Source organism: Mustela nigripes, chromosome 4, assembly GCF_022355385.1.
Source record: "Mustela nigripes isolate SB6536 chromosome 4, MUSNIG.SB6536, whole genome shotgun sequence".
Classification (NCBI taxonomy): Eukaryota; Metazoa; Chordata; class Mammalia; order Carnivora; family Mustelidae; genus Mustela; species Mustela nigripes.
Genome location: NC_081560.1, coordinates 161,958,199 through 161,979,224, shown reverse-complemented (window position 1 = coordinate 161,979,224; position 21,026 = coordinate 161,958,199). Strand labels below are relative to the sequence as shown.

The 21,026-nt window shown below is 42.9% G+C and overlaps 1 protein-coding gene across 1 annotated transcript in view; it reads right to left on the bottom strand.

Annotated features, from left to right (window-relative positions):
• Positions 1-21,026, bottom strand: part of PI4K2A (phosphatidylinositol 4-kinase type 2 alpha) — a 30,627-nt gene continuing 9,601 nt past the window's right edge. Inside the window, exons 3-9 of the mRNA XM_059398280.1 lie at positions 17,209-17,340; positions 16,699-16,852; positions 10,130-10,191; positions 8,594-8,693; positions 7,553-7,686; positions 6,985-7,044; positions 1-2,411 (exon numbers count right to left, since the gene is read on the bottom strand). Coding sequence (XP_059254263.1) covers positions 2,250-2,411; positions 6,985-7,044; positions 7,553-7,686; positions 8,594-8,693; positions 10,130-10,191; positions 16,699-16,852; positions 17,209-17,340 — 804 coding nt within the window. The 3' untranslated portion in view covers positions 1-2,249. The remainder of the gene's footprint in view (positions 2,412-6,984; positions 7,045-7,552; positions 7,687-8,593; positions 8,694-10,129; positions 10,192-16,698; positions 16,853-17,208; positions 17,341-21,026) is intronic.

Below are 21,026 nucleotides of genomic sequence, written 5' to 3'. Positions count from 1 at the left end.
TGGACTTGTTATTCATACATTTTCATTGATTTAAATACATTACATACAAGTTCTACAGTGCGTTGGAAGAACAACACAGGCAGCAGCACTCTCCCAGCCCAGCCTCACCTCCCTGACACGGGGACAGGACCTGGGGCTGGCAGAGGGCTGGGCTGTCCCATGAGCGTCACCCAGAAGCCTTCCCTGGCACTTTGGGCCCCCAGCTCTCCCCAAGTCCACATTCAAGGCAACCTGAGTACAGACTTGCCGAGAAAGGATACCCCACATTCTTGCCTGCCAAGACTGGGGCCAGCCCCCTCATTCGTTGGACCTAATTTCCTTCTCATCACAGAGGTGGTCTAGATGAGGGCGATGTGCAGATCTACTTGGCTGGGGGAAGCAACCAGCTTCCTCTAAGACTGCTTGGACTCTCTCATAGCCCAGGTGGGAAGCTTTACCAACACGTCTGTATAGAGAGGTCTTCGGAGAGCTAAACACACCTGGGTCCCCTCTGGCCTCCGGAAGCCCTGATGCTCCTGTAATCTGGGCGCAGGCACTGTCGCCACCACGGTCCCCAAGGCCAGATTCCAGGTCGGCCAAATGAGATTGTCAGGGCTAAGAGCTATGTCTTTATCCACAGGGCATGCATAGCCAACTCCCAGAAACTCTTCCTGATAGCTGGAGGGAACCCCACCAGAAACTGGCTCCTGGGGGCTGGGAGGCAAAGGGACCGACTTGGCCCAGCTGACAAAAGGACTGCACATCTCTGCTCTGCCTCCTGGGCAGCGGGAGCTGGGCAAGCAGAGGGCACAGAGCCATAGTCCTCGCTCCCTTTCTTTGGTTGTTTTTCAAACCGTCAAGATAGTTTCTTTCCAAGGCTGATTGACCAATCGCAGGGTGCCAGAATCTTGAAGTGTCCAGTAGCGCAGAACTGTCCCTTAGCCACAGATGGCACCCTCTTTGCTGCCTCCGGAGGCCATTCTTTGCTTTGGTGTGGAAAGGGCTTAGACACCTGGCAAGGGGGCCAGCTGAGGGAAGAGACATGGAAGGATGAAGATGCACACTGAGCTTGTCAGGCGCTGGGGGGGCAGTCTGAAGGCCCTTCTCCTCTGGGCCCTGCCCCTCCCAAGAAGCCAAGGAAACACTGGCCAGTAACAAGAAGTCGGGAGCAAAGGGAAGCTGCCCACTAGGAAGAGAATGAGTCCCGTTACTCCCACCAGGCAGCAGTGGTAACATAAAAAGAAATCCAGGGACCTAATATCCTATTCTCTTATGAGCTGAGATGCAACTCACTGAGACCCAGAACTGAACCCCTAAGTCAAAGTGTTGAGAAAAAAAATACCCAACAACAGAACAAATTAGAGGACCTGGGGGAGTTTATCACCCCGACTCTGAAAGCAAGGCTGGGATGAGTTTACCTATAGGCCAATTATAGCTCCCAGCATGCACTTAGGCCAAGTGGATTGCTTCTGCATGCTGGGAGGGCCACTTCCTCCCTCTTGCCTTTGCCTGAATGACGGGTAAAATGCAAGCCTGGACTAGGGAGGGCAGAGAGCAGAGCCGATCTCTATGATTATATGCAGAACCACTGAGAGCTCTGGAGCAAAAGTGTCCTGGCCAGGAGAACTGGGTTGGGAGGCTTTTAGTCAGCCTATTGCACTGGTGGGAGAAGGGGAAGAAAACCTGGCAAAAAAAACAAAGGAAAGGTGTGGCTTCTGTCTGTCCCAACTGGTGAGTCACCCAGTGGCTCTCTGAATCACCCAGCCGGTATGGTCCATGGGAGTAAGGAACTGTGAGGCACCTGAGTGTCTGGGCCCATGCAAATTTAGGTCTGGATCACAGGTTTCTGACCTGAGAGGATCTGGGATTCTGCCTGGGTTTTGCTACTAATATTTAAATTCGTATTTGTGTGTTCGTTTTCTGATGCAGAATATAATGAGAATTGCCACAGAGCAGGGTGTCAGGGAGGGAAGGGGATTTCCCAGCTTGCCCCCAAGGGATGCTGGGAGATGCTCCTTCCGGGGCTTCTGGATTACTCACTCGCATGGAGGCTCCAGCCCTCCCTAGCAATCAGAAGGGCCCAACAGCACAAACTGTCCCTCCGACTGTGCTTCTCCCTGTGCTTGGGAAAGCCCTGAGGGGCTGGCGAGCAGAGAAGAAGGGTTCTTAAGGGCACTGCTCTCCACCAGCATCTCTGGCTTTTCCTGCAACCCACTCCCCAGGCTTCCTCCTAGCCCAAGTCTCAAACATGTCTTTGTCTGCCTCTCGGGCTACCACCATGAGAAGAAGGGCTTCCGACTCTGAAAGCTCTGTGTGTAGGACTCGCTAGAAGATCGCTGGTGGGAACGGGCCGTCTCGACAATCACAGGTGGCATCTGGACAAGGTGCAGGGGACTCTTGTTGTCTTTCAGGGCCTGGGTCAGATTTAGGATCTGCAGCAGGAAAAATAAGATCAGTGAGAGAAAGACCAAGGCATCCTGGTCTACCTCTGAAGGATGACCTGCTGATAGAGTGCTCCCATAAATCAATACAAAACTAAACACATTAATGGAAAATTATACAAATAGGGTGTTTCCAAAAGTTGAATATAAGGGGCAAAATATAGAAAATGGAAATCTCTCTGGTCATTTAAAAAATGCAATTTTTTTTTTTAATTCAAAACCTCCCACTTTTTGCCCTTCTTATTAGTAAGGATACAGAAGAAGAAGATGAGGCCTCAGATTTGAGGAGAGTTCAGAGCCAGGCTATGGGGCTGGACCCTGGGCCAGTTCTTCAGCAAGGTAAGTGGATGATAAAGGCTTAAAAGTGAACAGGCTCTCTGAGTGTGCAATTCCATTTATAGGAACTAAAGCAGTAATCTTATATATGCATAGTTTCCACGAATAGAGTGCAGTACTGTTTATAACAGTGAAAATGGTATAAACGCCCAAGAGTATGGGATCAGTTAACGATCTAAGGGATAAGAAACAGCAATTAAAAGATCTATTTTATTGGCATGGAAAGCTGATCCTGATGTCAACAGACAGAAAAGGAAGGAGACAGGAGCCAGTATTATAATGTGACTCTACTTTCATTTTCTGAAATTCTATCTTCCAATCTACCTATCTGCAGAGAAGAAAAATTCTGCAAGTTGGCAGTGATTATCTCTGGGTCAAGAAATTATAGGTGATTTTTATTTGCTCACTGTTGTTTATCCTATATTCTCTGATTTTCCTGCAAAGACTATGTATTTTGAAAAAAGCCAGCATTTCACTTGGCTTGTCTCTCAAATGCTGTCTCTTTATCAGTTTTTTAAACTTAAGGAAAAGTTAAATGATAGTATAGAGAGTTCCTGTACACAATTTACTCAGTTTCCCCTAATTTTAAATTTTCACGTAACTACAGTCCATTTACCAAAATTAAGAAATTAACACTGAAACATTACTATTAACCAAACTTCAGACTTAATTTAGATTTCATTAGATTTTCCAGGACTGTTCTTCTTCTATTTCAGGAGCCCATTCGGGAAGCCACATTGCATTTAGCTCTTTACCAACTTTTGTCCATATTTTACAGATATTTAAGAAATGTGTTCATGGGAGGGGTGCTTGGCTGGTTCAGTGGGTTAAGGGTTAAGTGTCTACCTGGGCTCAGGTCATGACCCCAGGATCCTGGGATTGAGTCCTGCATTGGGCTGCCTGCTCCAGCAGGATATCTGCTTCTCCCTCTCCCCAGCCGTGCTCTCTCACTCTCTCTCTCTCTCTCTCTCTCAAATAAATAAATAAATAAATAAAATATTTTTAAAATATATGTATATATTTTTACAGGAATGTTTGTCAAAATTAGAATCACCACCATTTATCTTCTCTGATAGGACAGTACAAAAATGGAAGTTGCTCTATGATAGCCTATACGCTTGCTTGCTTTTTAAAAGTTCCCTCCTTTCTTTCTTTCTTCCTTCCTTCCTTCCTTCCTTTCTTTTTAAGATTTTATTTTTAAATAATCTCTACACCCAACATGAGGCTCAAACTCACAACCCCAAGATCAAGAGTCACATGCTCTACCAACTGAGCCAGCCAGGTGCCCTGATGAGCGCCTTCTTTAAACTACTGAAGATTTTCCCAGCCAGGCCACTGATACAGGGGAGGGTAAGCAAGGCTGCACCCCCAAATCACACAGACACATAGCCCTCAAGCCACAAATATCCTTGGCCTGCAAATGCTGCCCATAAAGAGGCAGAGATACACCTGAAACAGAAGGGGGAGGTCTGAAGTGGAAGCTACCAGTAATTATTTTTTTACTTAATTGTTTTGGTATCTAATAGAATCCTCCACTGCTTCAAAACCTTTGAACACAAAACTCAGGGTAGAGAATGAAAAGGAGGTTCAAATGGAATTGGAGTGAATTGTGCAGGAGACTACCCAACTTAAGAGGATGTTAAACCTGTCCTGGCTGGTTCTTCCTGTGCTTCCTTTTGTTCTTTGGGTTACAAGCTGCCTCTCATGCATGCTCTAGCAGCAGGGGTAAAAGGTCAAATTATCTACAACTTACTTTCTAAAGATTTGGTCAAAAAAAATATATCGATCAGGGGTGCCTGGGTGGCTCAGTGGGTTAAAGCCTCTGCCTTCAGCTCAGGTCATGATCACAGGGTCCTGAGATCGAATCCCGCATTGGGCGCTCTGCTCAGCAGGAAGCCTGCTTCCCTTCCTTTCTCTCTGCCTGCCTCTGCCTACTTCTGATCTCTGTCAAATAAAATAAATAAAGTCTTTAAAAATATCAATCTACCTAAGAGGAGACAAGTTACACAGGTATATTAAAGAGAGAAATTACAGGGATATATAGAGATAGATATTATTCCAATAGATAATTGGCAGATAAACAAGCAAATAGATAGAGGTAAAGCAGGCATGGCTGACTAAGTATAACAACTGGTGAATCCAGGGAAAGAGTCTACTCTTTACTGAAGCTTTGAAATCTTTCAAATTAAAAAGCTGACGAAAGATTGATAGCAGGCATATAATGCTAAAGAATAAACATTGTCTTCAAATATGCCATTTAAAGAGGCTTTACCTCAGTCTTGGCACTCTTTCTAACACCTGGTGTGACATCTTTACAGTTAGTAACAAATTCTGTCATCCAACTCCATCTCTCTGGGAGTTCGGACTCTTCCCCTCTGGCTCAGGGCCCTCATACAGGCACTCCGTGGTTAGGCTCAGATAGGTAAAGGGTTGTGACCTCCTTTCCCTGTGGCAGGTCAGGCGTCTGGAAGGCAAAGGCTTGTTCTGCCTAGGCGTGTGACTGGTAAGCTAAAAAGGAGCTGGATGCTCATGAAGCTTCCGGTGTTTCAGAGGTAGGCACTCCAGGTTAAGAGACCAAAAGGCCCTCAAAGGACATTAAGGGCATAAAACAGAGAGAAAGAAAATTACACTCTCCCACCCCTCTTTTGCCACTCTAGATAACATCCTTAACTGGATATAAGAGAGGAGGGGTGCTATGGTTTTGACAAGGGAATAAGATGGAAAGGGATTAGGGAAGATAGTACAACAGGGACAGAGGTACAGCCTGCATAAACTTGAGAAGAAGTTCATTCCTTTATGCTGAGTTCCATAATATCACAGTACATTATGTGGTTTTTAAGGTTTCCAAATATCCTGCCAGCTGCCCTTACATGACTTGAGAAATGTAGGAAGGCCACGTTACTGATATGCAGTCAGCTGTAACAATTGCAGCTCTTAAAACCTTTGTATGTCCCATTTCCAAGGAAACATGGACTCAGTAAGTCCAAGAATTGCTCTTACCAGAACCCTTTACCAAAACGGTAGGCAGAGGTAAATGCCTAATTACAACTAGAAGGACCTTCCTATCCTTTAAGGAGGTGAAAGCTGCTTTATCTATACACCAAATCATAAAACAGCTAATGCACACTGAGAACTTCATCATGCACTACTCCAAATCATTTATTTCATAATAACCCTATGATGTAGGTGCTATTATTAACCCTAGGTCACAAATGGAGAAGTTAAAGGAAGGAGAGATAAAGCAACTTCTCCAAGACCTCACAGCCAATAAATGACAGAACCAGAATCCAAACACAGGCACCAAGATCAGTGTGTGCCCCTTAACCACTAGGCCATCCCAGATCTCTTTAAAGTGATAAGAATGTCAGTGCCCTATGAGTTTTAAAACAATTTTTCAGGCATAGTCTTTACTATATTTTGGAAGATCAACAGTGCCCTAGGAGTTTCTCTAGCTCTCTTTGAAGGTGAAGTGGTGAGAGTAGGGGTGCCTGGGTGGCTCAGTCATTAAGCATCTGCCTTCAGCTCAGATCATGATCCCAGGGTCATGGGACTGAGCCCTGCAATAGGCTCCCTGTTTGGTAGGAAGCTGGCTTCTACCTGTCCCACTACCCCTGCTTATGTTCCCTCTCTTGCTGTGTCTCTCTCTGTCAAATAAATAAAATCTCCAAAAAAAGAAATAATATAACTTGTAACCATGATAACAAAAATTATAACCACAGCCAATATATGAGTACTAACCATGTGCTAGGTAATTGTCTTTACTAAACACTTAATATGCATTATCTTATGTAATCTGCTGCCCAGCTCTGCAAGGTGTTATTATTGTCACATTTTATAAACAAGGCAGCAGAGGCTCTTGCTCAAGGACACAGAGCTTGTAAGTAGTGAACAAGTCTGACTCCAGAGGCTAGCTCTTAACTACCAAAGCATATGGCCTTCCTTGAGCAACTTGAGGACAGGGGCCACTGGGTAAATTTACCAATGAACCACCCAGCAACTGGCACAGAGCTGAGCACATAGTGCCTCACCAAGCACTGGATACCATGGAAAAGGTGGGAGATTTGCAAGAGCTCCTTTTCCTCTCCCACATGCTACGACAGAGTCGTAAGTAAGTAAGGCATAGACTCCAAGGGTGTAAAACACAAGCTTTACACATTTACTCAACATGAGCACATGACCCTCCCAGAGAGATCCCAGGGATGACACCAGGAGGAAGTCCCAGGCTTACCTGTCCCCGCATGACAGCAATCTGCTTATGGAACTGGCCCCTGTCGAAACCAGGATCTTTCTGCAAAAGGGCAGAGATAGAGCCTTCATGAATCCCTCAGAAGAACCCATTTTCTTCCCCTAAACAGAAACTTTCTAATAAAGAAAAGTTACATGGAGCTTATGAGGCTTAGTGAAATTAACTACCACCCCAAGAACTCTGTTTCACAGATGGGGAAAGGGAACAAGTAAATATCTTGTCCTGAGTCTCATTATTATCTGATTCTACAGAACTCCAGGCTCTAAGTGCTCATTTGCCAAGGAGAGCTCTGTAGACACGGTGCAGCCCATGACACGCAGGATAAACCCACGGTGATTCACCACAGCTGTCAATTTTTTTTTTTTTTTGTCCAAATTGTCCCAAACCAGGTCTTGCTGTCCACATGCGGGAATCTTGCTTACTCTTCATTGGCTACCACAGGTCAGAGGAGTGTTAGCCATTCTCTCTTCCTTGTATCAGGAGCCATTAGAAAAGCCATTAGAAATTCCTTCTTCCATATAGTTATAAGGCTGAGGCTCCCAGGGCTAACCTTGAAGAGTTCATACAGGTCCTCCTCCAAGTCCTTGACGAAGTTAGGGTCCGATATCTTTGGAAGAATCAGATCTTTGATCTCCTGAGAGAATGGGACTTTTGCCTGGGGCAACCATGCCCAGTAAAAGGGATCTGAAAAAAAGAAAAGCACAAAGCAAAGCTGCCCATCTATGTCCTCCACCTATCAGAGCACTGCAGAAGGCAGAATGCCCCTCTCACATGATACACAACTGGAAAGAAAATTACAAGGGATGTAAATCCTAAAGGCTATAGAGTAGAGGAATTAGGATTCAAGGCCAGGACCGCAGAATCCCAGAGGTGGTGCTCTTTCTCAGACATTACGTGACCTTCCAGTGACTTGCCAATGAAGACATTCAGATGCTCCTTCTGAGAAGACAGACTGTACTGCAAAGGGGCTAATGACTTCCTACTTGTATCTCTCTCTCTTTCCAAGAGTTTCTCCATTATTAACAGTACAGGGGCTGACTTCCAGGATATCAACAAGGAAGACAGAACACTGACAATAGCTTATATTTAGAAACACAAATGGGATAAATAAGATAGTCCTCAGAAAGAATGAGAAAAACAAAACGAAGATGAGAAAACTCAGCTGTGTGCTTTTTTTTTTTTAGATTTTATGTATTTATTTATTTGACAGGCAGAGATCACAAGGAGGCAGAGAGGCAGGCAGAGAGAGAGAGGGAAGCAGGCTCCCTGCCGAGCAGAGAACCTGACGCGGGACTCGATCCCAGGACCCCGAGATCATGACCCGAGCCGAAGGCAGTGGCTTAACCCACTGAGCCACCCAGGCGCCCCAGCTGTGCGCTTTTAATAGGAATAATGTAAGGTAAAAATGACAATAATACTTTGTATTTTGCAGTACTTGCCATATGTCAGCTACTGTGCTAAATGCATGAGCTGCATTATTCCATCAATTCTTAAAGCAATCCTGTCATAGAAGTATTATTATCTTCACTGCATAGATGAGAAACTAAGACTGAGCAGGAAAAGAGCCAGACCACAGTGGTCTTAGACTTACATGCCCTCCAGGAATCAGGATGCTTCAGGGGGAAAGCCAGCCCATTGTCTATGGCAGCCACCTTGATAACAGGCTCCTTCACCACCACCCAGTCTGTGTCCTAAAGAGCAAGGAAAGAGTAAATACTTGGGGTCCCACCTACCTCAAGCCCTTTATAGTAGTAGCAGAGCACCCTACCTCAACCCCCACAGGCACCAATCCTTGGTCGACCTCTGACTAGTTTCCACAGCTCCTAGTCTTAGGACATTTATGGCACCTCTGATTTGGCCTATTCAAGGGTCTCAGAGTCCCTTATCTTAGGAAAGGTGCACTTCCCCAGGAGCTGCCACAGCCCTTGGTAAGAAGGAAACTGACAATAACAAAGATAACTCTGCACCTTTCCTCCTAGTGAAAGGCAGTGAGAGTCCTGAGACTATGAAAAGAAAAAGGAAAAAGCAAATCATCAGCCAGCCAAGGTCCTTTTGTGTAGACTTTGACCAGATGCCACTTCACTGGTGACCACATTTTCCTGTGACACAACAGAACCATGGAAGATAACAGCTGGCCGCTCTTGCACAAGAGTCTCTTGCCATTTCAGTGATAAGGGAAAAGGACAAGGCTGATTGCAGAGTAGGGCAGTCTACCTATGAGAGCCCATCAGACACTCTCGTGACTGTTTGGCTCCCTACTTCAGGTTCACAAGTGCCATCACAGAAACAGGATATGTGGGTTGAGGATACCTGCATCAGAATCCCCTAGGATATCTTATTAAAAGAATGGAATCCTGAGTTTTACCCAAGGCCTAGTGGGGAAAGGCCCAAAGAGTTTGTACTATTTTTAGTCAACTCTTCAGATGATTCTCATGTACCAAATATGAGAACCACTATTAGAGAAGGAAGTAAAAACACTATGAGAATGTGTTAACCCATCTATTGTGGTAAACATTTTGCAAAATATACATGCATTAAATCACCACGTTGCACATTTAAAATCTGCACAATGTTATATGTCAGTTCTATTTAAATAAAGCTGGACAAAAAAAACACTTATTATAAAGGATGAAAGTCAACCTTACTCTCCTATTCTAGGTAGCATTCCTACTAATTCTTTAAAATGTGCAGACTGAGCAGGAATAGAAAAGCATGATAGAGGATGAAAGCAATGAGAAAGTAAGGAAAGTTGCAGGAAGCAGCTTTTTCTAAACTGATGTTCTATGGAATTGTCTATTACGAGAAAAGTATTCTAAAAAAGATTAGAAATTACTGGCCAAACAAAATTAAATAGATTCATTTAATGGACTACTTCTCAGACCAAATATATTTGGTCTCAGACCAAATATATCCAAATATATCTGAACCCTTCTTCATTCGGTATCTATGAATATCATTCAATAAGATACAACTTAAAAAACAGATGAAGGGAAAACTCTATCAAATATTAACCCATCAATTTTAAATACATGTGCTATCTAGATTCTTCTGAATCTATGTGACTTAATCTCTGATTGTTATGTGTTTCTGTATTATGCATACACACTACCATAGATCAACCTCTTACCCGAGAGCTAGAACTATCCATTGGACAGTCATATTTAATCAGCCAGTTGTCATTGCCTCGATCTGTAAACAGAAACATGGAGTTAGAAAAAACTGGGGTGACTTTCACGTTCAGTCATGATGGACTACATATTTTGGGCACTTAGTCCAATCACTCTACTGAGAAAACTATAAAAAACTGATAAATTTTTTTTTAAAGATTTTATTTATTTATTTGACAGAGAGAGACACAGTAAGAGAAGGAACACAAGCAGAGGGAGTGGAAGAGGGAGAAGCAGGCTTCCCTCTGAACAGGGAGCCCAATGCGTGGCTCAGATTCCAGAACCCCGGGATCATGACCTGAGCCAAAGGCAGCTTAACGACTGAGCCATCCAGGTGCCCTAAAATATTTTTAAATCTCTTGAAGGTATTGGAGACTTTAACAAGACCATTAAGAGTTAAAGTGTTGAGACTTGGGAGAGAAAGGCAATTCAGACAGGAAGTCCATTATTTGTGGCTTCTTTTCTCCTAGAGCACCTGCTGATAAAGAGGATGAGAGGTGCAACAGTGTTCTAACAGCCTTGTGGAGCTGGGAAGACAAAATCCTAGTTCAGTGACTGATAAGGGGAGGAGACCATGGTAAATAACCCATGCTTTGGGTTGAAACCTGACCCACTACACCTTGGAACTAAGCAGAGTTTCCCTTCAATACCTGGAATTAAAGTGACTCTGGATTGCTGGTACCCCTAGCTGCTTGCCACATGCAAACAACTTCTACACAGGACTCTTATCAGCATCCTAGGCTTTCAAATAATTCTACGATTTTTGATATATAACATCTGACAATCAAAAATAACCAGGTATATAAAGAGATATAGTGACACGACTAAAAATAAGAAGACAGAAAAATTTTTAAAACCTACAGGGATTCCAAACAATGAAGATCTAGACGCTAAAATATTCAAGATAAAATCCTTGATATGTCTAAGAAGATAAAAAGCAAGATTAAGAATAGTACCAGAGGGCACCTGGGTGGCTCAGTGGGTTGGGCCTCTGCCTTTGGCTCGGGTCATGGTCTCGGGGTCCTGGGATCGGGCCCCAAGTCAGGCTCTCTGCTCAGCAGGGAGCCTGCCTCTCCCCCCACCCCCGCTTGCCTCTCTGCCTATTTGTGATGTCTCTCTCTTTGTCAAATAAATTAAAAAAAAAAAAAAGAATAGTAGCAGAAAACAAGAATCAATAAAAAAGAATCATACAGAAATTCAACAACTGAAAAATTTAGTTACCAAGTTGAGAAATCTGACAGATGAGCTTAACAGTAGATTTTGCCAAAGACAGAAATAATAATCTGAAAGGTCACAAAAAAAAGAGAAGAACAAAGCACCCAGGAAAAAAAGTGTTTCTAACAACATGTGATTGGATTCTCTTCTGAGAATGGAGAAAAATATGGGCAGAAGTAATCATTTAAAGAGAGAACAGGGGCTCCTGGATGGCTCAGTCAGAAGGGCAGGTGACTCTTGATCTTGGGGTCATGAGCTCAAGCCCCATGCTGGGTATAGAGGTGCATGTTAAGTGTTTTTAAACTTAAATAAATAAATAAATAAATAAATAAATAAAAGAGAGAATAGCTGAGAATCTTCCAAAAGTGACAAAGGGTATCGAACTACTGATTCAAGGGAAATTGTGAATCCTTAACAGGATAAATACAAAGCAAACTACACCAAGCATATTGCAGTAAAAATTCTGAAAATCAACTACAGGGAAAATCTCAAAGGAGCTGGAGAAAAAGAGATTACCTTCAAAGAAACCACAATAATACAGGAACAACTGACTTCACAGAAATCATGGGAACAAGAAGACAACGGAATGGATTTATTTAACTAAACTGCCAGTTCCAAATTCTATACCCAGCATACATAGCCTTCAAAAATGAAGGTGAAATAAAGACGTTTTCAGACAAACAAAACTAAAATTCGTCATCAGCAGACTAGTATTAAACTTTAAGTCAGGGTTGGGGTGCCTGGGTGGCTCAGTGGGTTAAAGCCTCTGCCTTTGGCTCAGGTCATGGTCCCAGGGTCCTGGGATCGAGCCCCGCATCAGGCTTTCTGCTCAGCGGGGAGTCTGCTTCCCTCTCTCTCTGCCTGCCTCTGCCTACTTGTGCTCTCTGACAAATAAGTAAATAAAATCTTTTAAAAAAAAACAAAAAAAAACTTTAAGTCAGGGCACTTGGGTGGCTCAGTTGATTAAATACCTGACTTTGACTTGGGTCATGATCCCAGGATCCTTAAATCTGGCCCTGCCTCAGGCTCACCACTCAGTAAGAAGTCTGCTTTTCCCTCTCCCTCTGCCTCTTCCCCTGCTTGTGCTCTCTTTCTCTCTCTCAAGTAAATAAATAACATCTTAATAAAATATGTATATATGTTCTCTAAGTCAAAGGAAAATTATCCCCAACAGAAGCTTGGACATATAGGAAAAATTTAAAGAGCAATAAAATGGGTAAATATGTTAGTAAATCTAGATAAATATTAACTTTGTTGTGGAATGATAATTTTTTTAAGTTATCTTGTAGGGACACACACTAAATAATTATGAATAAAATTAGATCTGGGGGCGCCTAGGTGGCTCAGTGGGTTAAAGCCTCTGCCTTCGGCTCGGATCATGATCCCAGGGTCCTGGGATCGAGCCCCACATCGGGCTTTCTGTTCAGCGGGGAGCCTGCTTCCTCCTCTCTCTCTGCCTGCTTCTCTGCCTGCTTGTGATCTCTGTCTGTCAAATAAATAAATAAAATCTTTAAAATTAGATCTGTAATTTGCTTTAAAATAATAAAAGAAGAGGGTGCCTGGGTGGCACACGTTGTTAAGCGTCTGCTTTCGGCTCAGGTCATGACCCCAGGATCCTGGGACCGAGTCCCACCTTGGGCTGCCTACTCAGGGGGAGGCCTGCTTCTCCCTCTCTCATTTCCCTGCTTCTGTTCCCTCTCTTGATGTCTCTCTGTCAAATAAATAAAAATATTTAAAAAGATAAATAATAATAAGATAAGTAAACAGAAATGTGAATGGGATAGGATTAGTCATGGACTGATAGTTGTTATGGCTGGAATGACCAGTGCCTACAGGTTTCATATATGCTCAAACGTCTCCATAATTATTATTAATAACAGTAATACTAATGACAATATCACCTTATGGTTTTACAAAAAAGTGGTTTAACATATGTACAAACATACAGACACATATACATACATACATGCATATATAACTAAAATGTATGATGCTAACAGTACAAAAGCCTGGAGAAGCTAAGGGTTTCTACCAATTAGATTTTGGGAAATCAAAAAGTCACATGATAATCTTTAGACTAACCATCAAGAGAAAAGACAAAGCATTTAAACTCCTGAGCTAGAAAAGGGGAGAAATGAAATATTTACAAAATAATTCAAGATTTTTATTTATTTATTTATTTAGAGAGCATGTGTGAGCAGGGGGAGGGGCAGAGGGAGAGGAAGAAAGAATCTCAAGCAGACTCTGTGCTGAGGACGGAGTCTGACATGGGGCTCATTCTCAAGACCTTGAGATCATTACCTGAGACGAAATCAAGAGGTAGACACTTAATTAGATGAGCCACCCAGGTGCTCCTAATTAGAAAACAAGGAAGAAAAGAGATCATAGGAAGGAGGGGCGGGGGAAAAAAAGACAAGAACACAAAATAGAAAGGAAATAATAAGATCGTGGATGAAAATCCAAATATATCTGTATGTACATTATAGATAAATAAACTAAATGCTCTAGGGGCGCCTGGGTGGCTCAGTGGTTTGGGCTGCTGCCTTTGGCTCGGGTCGTGATCTCGGGGTCCTGGGATGGAGCCCTGCATCGGGCTCCCTGCTCCGCAGGAAGCCTGCTTCCCTCTCTCTCTCTCTCTCTGCCTGCCTCTCTGCCTACTTGTGATCTCTGTCTGTCAAATAAATAAATAAAATCTTTAAAAAAAAAAATAAACTAAATGCTCTAAAACTAAACTACAAGAGTTGTCTCACTGGATGAATAGAACCGATAACCATTTAGCTATTTAATTAAAAAAAAAAAAGACTGAAATTGCTAAAATCAGAAATGAAAGTAGATCATTATTACCAATTATATCAAAAATTTTAAAAAAGGATTATAAGCGGGGTGCCTGGGTGGCTCAGTGGGTTAAGCCTCTGCCTTTGGCTCAGGTCATGATCTCAAGGTCCTGGGATCGAGCCCCGCATCGGGCTCTCTGCTCAGCAGGGAGCCTGCTTCCCTTCCTCTCTCTTTGCCTGCCTCTCTGCCTACTTGTGATCTCTGTCAAATAAATAAATAAAATCTTTAAAAAAAAAAAAAAAGGAGGGGCACCTGGGTGGCTCAATGGTTTGGGCTGCTGCCTTCGGCTCGGGTCGTGATCTCAGGGTCCTGGGATCGAGCCCCGCATCGGGCTCCCTGCTCCGCAGGAAGCCTGCTTCCCTCTCTCTCTCTCTCTCTGCCTGCCTCTCTGCCTACTTGTGATCTCTGTCTGTCAAATAAATAAATAAAATCTTAAAAAAAAAAAAAAAGATTATAAGGAAGTACTATAGGCAACTGTATGGCAAAAAACTGGATAACCTAGATGAAATGGCCAAATTCCTAGAAACACAAAATCTAAAGACTACACCATGCAGGGGCGCCTAGGTGGCTCAGTCTGCTGATGTCCAACTCTTGGTTTCAGCTCAGGTTGTAATCTTGGGGTTATAAGATGGAGCCTGTTTTGGGCTTCGTGCTGGGCATGGAGCCTGCTTAGGATTCTCTCTCCCTCTTCCCCTCCTCCCCAACTTGTGTACACATGAGCACGCCCCCTCTCTCTCTTAAAAAAACAAAAAAACAAGGGGTGCCTGGGTGGCTCAGTGGGTCAAAGCCTCTGCCTTCAGGTCAGGTCATGATCCCGGGGTCCTGGGTGAAGCCTCACATAGGGCTCTCCTCTCAGCGGGAAGCCTGCTTCCCTTCCTCTCTCTTCCTGCCTCCTGCCTACTTGTGATCTCGCTCAGTCAAATAAATAAATAAAATCTTTAAAACAAACAAACAAACAAAACTAAACTCTCTCAATAAAACCTAATACAAAACTATAGAAATCAAAATAATGTGGTACTGGCATAAAGACAGACAGAGACAAATGAAATACCATACAGACATAAACCTTTGCATATATGATCAAATGGTTTTTGACAAGGGTGAAAAGAACCTTCAACGATGAAAAGATAATCTTTTCAACAGATGATGCTGGGAAAACTGAATATCCACATACAGAAAATGAAGCTGGGCCCTTACCTCACACCATATACAAAAACTGACTCAAAATGGATCCATGACCTAACTCTAAGACCAAAAATTTTAAGACAAAAACCCAGGGCAAAAGCTTCATGGCATTAGATTTGGCAATAATTTCTTACATATGACACCAAAGGCACAGATGATAAATTAAAAAAATAGACAAACTGGACTTCATGAAAATTTAAAATTGCATCAAAAGATACTATAAACAAAATAAAAAGGTACCCAACAATATGGAAGGAAATATTTGCAAATCATGTATTTGATAAGGAATTAATATCCAGAGTATATAAAAAACTCCTATAACTCAACAATAAAACAACCTGATTCAAAGATAGGAAAGAAGTTGAACAAACATTTCTCCAAAGATACGCAAATGGCCAAAAAGTACATGAAGGGATGTTCACAACATCACTAACCATTAGGGAAATGCAAAATTACAATGAGAGACCACAGTACACCTATCAGGTTGGCTATGAGTGAAAAACAAAACAAAACCCAGAAAACAACAAGGGTGATGAAAAGGTAGAGAAACTGGAACCCCTGTGCGCCACCAATGGGAATGTAAAACGGTGCAGCCATTGTGGAAAGCAGGATGGCAGTTCCTCTAAAAATTAAACATAGGTTAACCATATTTCACTTTAAAAAAATTAAACAGAACTACCATTTTCTCCAGCAATTCCACTTCTGGGTATATACTTAAAAGACATGAAAGTAGTGTCTCAAATATACTTGTACACCCATGTTAAGCAGCATTAGTCACAAAAGCTAAAACATGGAAGCAATCCAACTGTCCACTGATGGATGGATAAGCAAAATACAGTATATACATACAATGTACATCCAGCCTTAAAAAGGAAAGAATTCTGATATATGCTGCAATATGAATGAAGCTTAGGGTCATATGCTAAGTAAAATAAGCCAGTCACAAAGTGACAAATACCAAATGAGTGCATGGATATGAGGTACTTAAAGATAAAACTGTCCTGGGATAGTCTTGCTACTATGAGTGACTAGGGATCAAGAACAAAAGTACTCTTGATGTCGCTTGGGGAGAGCCAATGTGTCTTCCATCTGAGATGGGGAAAGAGGCTAAGATAAAACGTTAGTAACTGCTGGCTCCAGGACTCACCACCTCTGGTAACTACACACAGTGTGCCTGAACAAAGTTTGTCTTGGAAAAGTATTTTCAAGGCCCTTCTGACTTAGAAAAGCCCCCAGGCCTCTGCGCACCTCCCGGTGGTCCAGCACGGGCCCGGGGCTGCCCAGCGCTGCTCACCAGTGTTGCGGATGATATAGTCCAGCACCACCAGCCGCTCGAACTGCAGCAGTAGCTGCCGGTTAGTGTTCTCCGGGAGAGGTTCTGCTTCGAAACGCCGGAGCCAATAGTCTGCATCTTTGTAGCCTTCAACAAAGAGCTGGAATGAACCAACCTGCAGCCAAAGAGGAGGAAAAAGGTATCTCCCCACTGTTCAAGTCCAGAGAGCCCACAAGTAAGCCAAGTGGCCCATAATGCCCTGTGGCATTTATATCAGAAAAAGGTCATGGGATTCCCCATACAAATTCAAGAAGCCCATCTAAATGGGCCGGAGGAGTAAAGTGAGAAAGTGAAGGGCTCTCTTCTCTGGAGAATTATTCCCCAAACCTTAGGGCCTCAGAAATGAGGGAGACAGGAGCCTCAGACATATTCATGCCTATAGACAAGTCTCTAGGTGCCTTGTTTCACCACTGGGATAGTCACACCACACACATCATCACCTTGCCCAAGCCACACAGGTGCTGGGTATACCTTTGGTGGTAGCCCGATGCGATTAAACCGCTGCCCAACTTTTGGCACTTTCTCTAGCGCAAGCCGCTTGCCCCTGGACTTCACTCGGTCAATGGCACTATAGTTGAAGGTATCGCTGGCCAGGTACACTACCTAGAGTGGAAAGAGAACAGATACCTAGGTTACAGTTGAGTATGAGGAACCATACCACTACTGCACAGACTAGCTGGATACTTACCAACACTGTTCCTCTTCCAGTGGATGCATAAGGAATGCACTCCTCGGCCTTCCTAATATGCATAGTTTAGGCCAATGCAATGTTGATAAAGCGATGTATGACTATCAGTTCTGGGGCTGGCCCCTAAAATCTCCCATTATCCTTAGTTCACACTCCCCAATCTGTGTAGCTGGAAATGAAGAGCTCTGAGATGGCAAAACCACATCACAGAAAGATCTTACATTTCTTGTCACTACACAGAGGGAGTGACACAGGATCAGGGAGAGCTGCCTGACTGGCACGAATCTAGGATGTGAGCAAAATCCATTAAACCACCGAGATTCAGGAGTTGTTACAGCAACTAGCATGAGTTCTCCTGACTAATAAAGCCATCTCCTAGGTTGGGAGAAGAGGACCCAATGCCTATTTTCTCTCCAGATAAAAACAAATTGCAATTTACTCTATATCCTTTTATTTCTTTTGAATTCTGCACTATGTGCAATTTGTTCACATTTTTAAAAATATTTATTTATTTGACAGAGAGAGACAGCGATAGCAGGAACACAAGCAGGGGGAGTGGAAGATCGTGAAGCAGGCTTCCCGCTGAGCAGGCTGCCTGATGCGGGTCTTGATCCCAAGATCATGACCCGAGCCAAAGACAGACACTTAATGAACAAGTCACCCAGGTGCCCCAATTTATTCACATTTTAAAAATAAACATTAAACATTAAAAGATAAACATTAAAATGGGCTTTAATCTTTACTGAATTGCTATATATATATATATATATATATATATTTACTGAATATGCTATATATATACTGAATTGCTATATATATATAAAATATATATTGTCTGCAAAGATTATATATGTATATAGCAATATATAATATATATAATATATTTAGATATATAATATTTTATATATTATATACATTATATACAATATATAGTCTGCATAGATTATATATATGTATATAACAATATACATATAGATTATATATATATAATATCTGTGCAGACTATATCTGGAATATTACACAAGAAACTAGTACTGGAAGCTGCCTCTGAGGAAGGAAATGGAGTGGCTGGAAGGCAGAGGTGGGAGAGACGCTGAATTGCTCTTCTCCGTTTACCCTATTGTGCCTTCTGATCTCCACACCAGATGCATGCATTGCCTACTCAAAAAAACATTTTTTTAAAAGATTTATTTTTTTAAGAGAAAGAGTGAGCATGAGCAGGTTAGAGAGGCAGAGGGAGAAGCAGAAGAAGTGGAAACAGGCTCCCAGCTCCCTGCCCAGGACCCCAGGATCACGACCTGAGCCAAAGGCAGATGGCTTTTGGGTGGCTCAGTTGTTAAGCATCTGCCTTCGGCAGGTCATGATCCCAGGGTCCTGGGATCAAGTCCCGGTTTGGGCTCCCTGCTTGGAGAGAAGCCTGCTTCTCCCTCTCCCACTCCCCCTGCTTATGTTCTCTCTTGCGCTGTGTCTCTCTCTGTCAAATAAATAAAATCTTTAAAAAAAAATCATTACACTTGATTGTCAAACTGTAGTGATATCACTGTAATCCGTAGATATATCCATTATCATCTGTAGATATATCCATTATCACCCTTATCACACCGTCTTGTGATTATCCACTTGTACATCTAACCCCCCCCTCTCTTTTTTTTAAGATTTTATCTATTTATTTGACATATAGAGATCACAAGTAGGCAGAAAGAGAAAAGGAAGGAAGCAGGCTCCCTACTGAGCAAAGAGCCTGATGCGGGGCTCGATCCCAGGACCCTGGGAACACAACCCAAGCTGAAGGCAGAGGCTTTAACCCACTGAGCCACCCAGGCACCCCTCTAACCTCTCTCTCTCTCTCTTTTTTTTTTTTTTTTTAAAGATTTTATTTATTTATTTGACAGAGAGAAATCACAAGTAGACGGAGAGGCAGGCAGAGAGAGGAAGGGAAGCAGGCTCCCTGCTGAGCAGAGAGCCCGATGCGGGACTCGATCCCAGGACGCTGAGATCATGACCTGAGCCGAAGGCAGCGGCTTAACCCACTGAGCCACCCAGGCGCCCCTAACCTCTCTCTTAAGACTAAAGAGATCTGGGGAAAAAGAGAACATCTTACTTTATGCATATTAGCAGCCTCAGTATCTAACATAGTGCCTGGCACATGCTCATTAAATATTTATTAAGTGAATGCATGAATGAGTTATAAGCTTCTTTCAGAGAGAGCAACAACTGAGTCTCAGCATATAAAAACTAAAATCAGATTTAAAAGAAAATTCTTTTTTAAGCCTTGCAAAGTTCATTACAAATAACTAATTATTGTGCCTATGACTCAGAAAGAGAGATAGAATCATTCCCTCCCTCCTCTCCGTTCATCTGTCCATCCAAAGTTAATGCAAGTGTCTACAATGGATGTGCTAGGTATAGTAGGTTGGCACTCTGTGCCCAGGAAACACATGCACAGGAATTAAGGAGAAAAAAGCCTTTCCTAAGAATATCTTGCCAGTTTCCACAGTGAAAACCCTCACTCTCTCAAGCAATAAACCACCCATTCCCCACCACCCAGATTTATTTTCCATCACTCTCTGTAACAACCCGCTTTTTTCTCTATGACTAATGAAACTATCATACCCCGAAACCTCACAGGAACAGAGAGCAGAAAACAAGCTATTGAGCGAGACCTGAAGCCTTACTATTTGAAGCTCCATCATAACATGAGCCCTGTTCCCACAGTGACAGCTGCTCTCATCAACTGGATAGACTCCTGTCACAAAGGTGGGGAGGCTGGGAGGGGAGAGACGTCCTTTCACTATTCTCCAGCAGCTATAGGTTAAACTTGCAAGATTCTGTCTCATCTCAGTCTCATGGAAGATGAATATTTTGTTGCTTTGATGCAAAAGATCATCAAGCCACATTAAGATTCTCTAACAGGGAAAAAGGAAGAGCAGAGATGGGGAAGAACAGGATCCTGGCAGGTGACATTCTGTTATGGTAAGAATGGTCATAAAAGTACCACAAGCTAAGACATATGGAGCATTTACATTGTGCAAAGGCACCAGGCAACGTGTTTTACATGGATTATCCTGTGTAATCTTAATAGCCACCCCATAAAGTAGGAACTATTTATAACCCTATTTTTATAGTGAGGAACCGAGCAGGCAAAGCGTGTGAGACTGTCTTAAGTGATTTGCCAAGGGTCACTCAATAAAGAGCTGCAGAGCCAGAATTTGGACTCCAGCCCTCATTCCTAGGTACTACACTCCAAAAGCACAGGCAGGACAGGCACAAGGCCCTGTGCAGACTGCTACTTACCATAAAGAAAGGCAATTACAGCAATGAGCACAAGTATTTAAAAGAATGTTTAGAGTCTAGGAAGGGCCTAGTAGGAGGAATTCAGGTTAGGCAGGAGATCTTTGGAGCGTTAATTATCATGCAAGACATTCAAGTGTGCTATTTAACTCTGTGTACAGACAGAACAAAAGCGTAAAAGGAAGAATGAACTGTATAAGGCCAGATGCCAGTGGGAGCTATAAGTCAACACTCTCCCAATAGATTTGAGTTGGGGGATCTCTAGGATTGTCCCTCATGGTCTGACATTCACTCAGTCATTCGGCTGGCA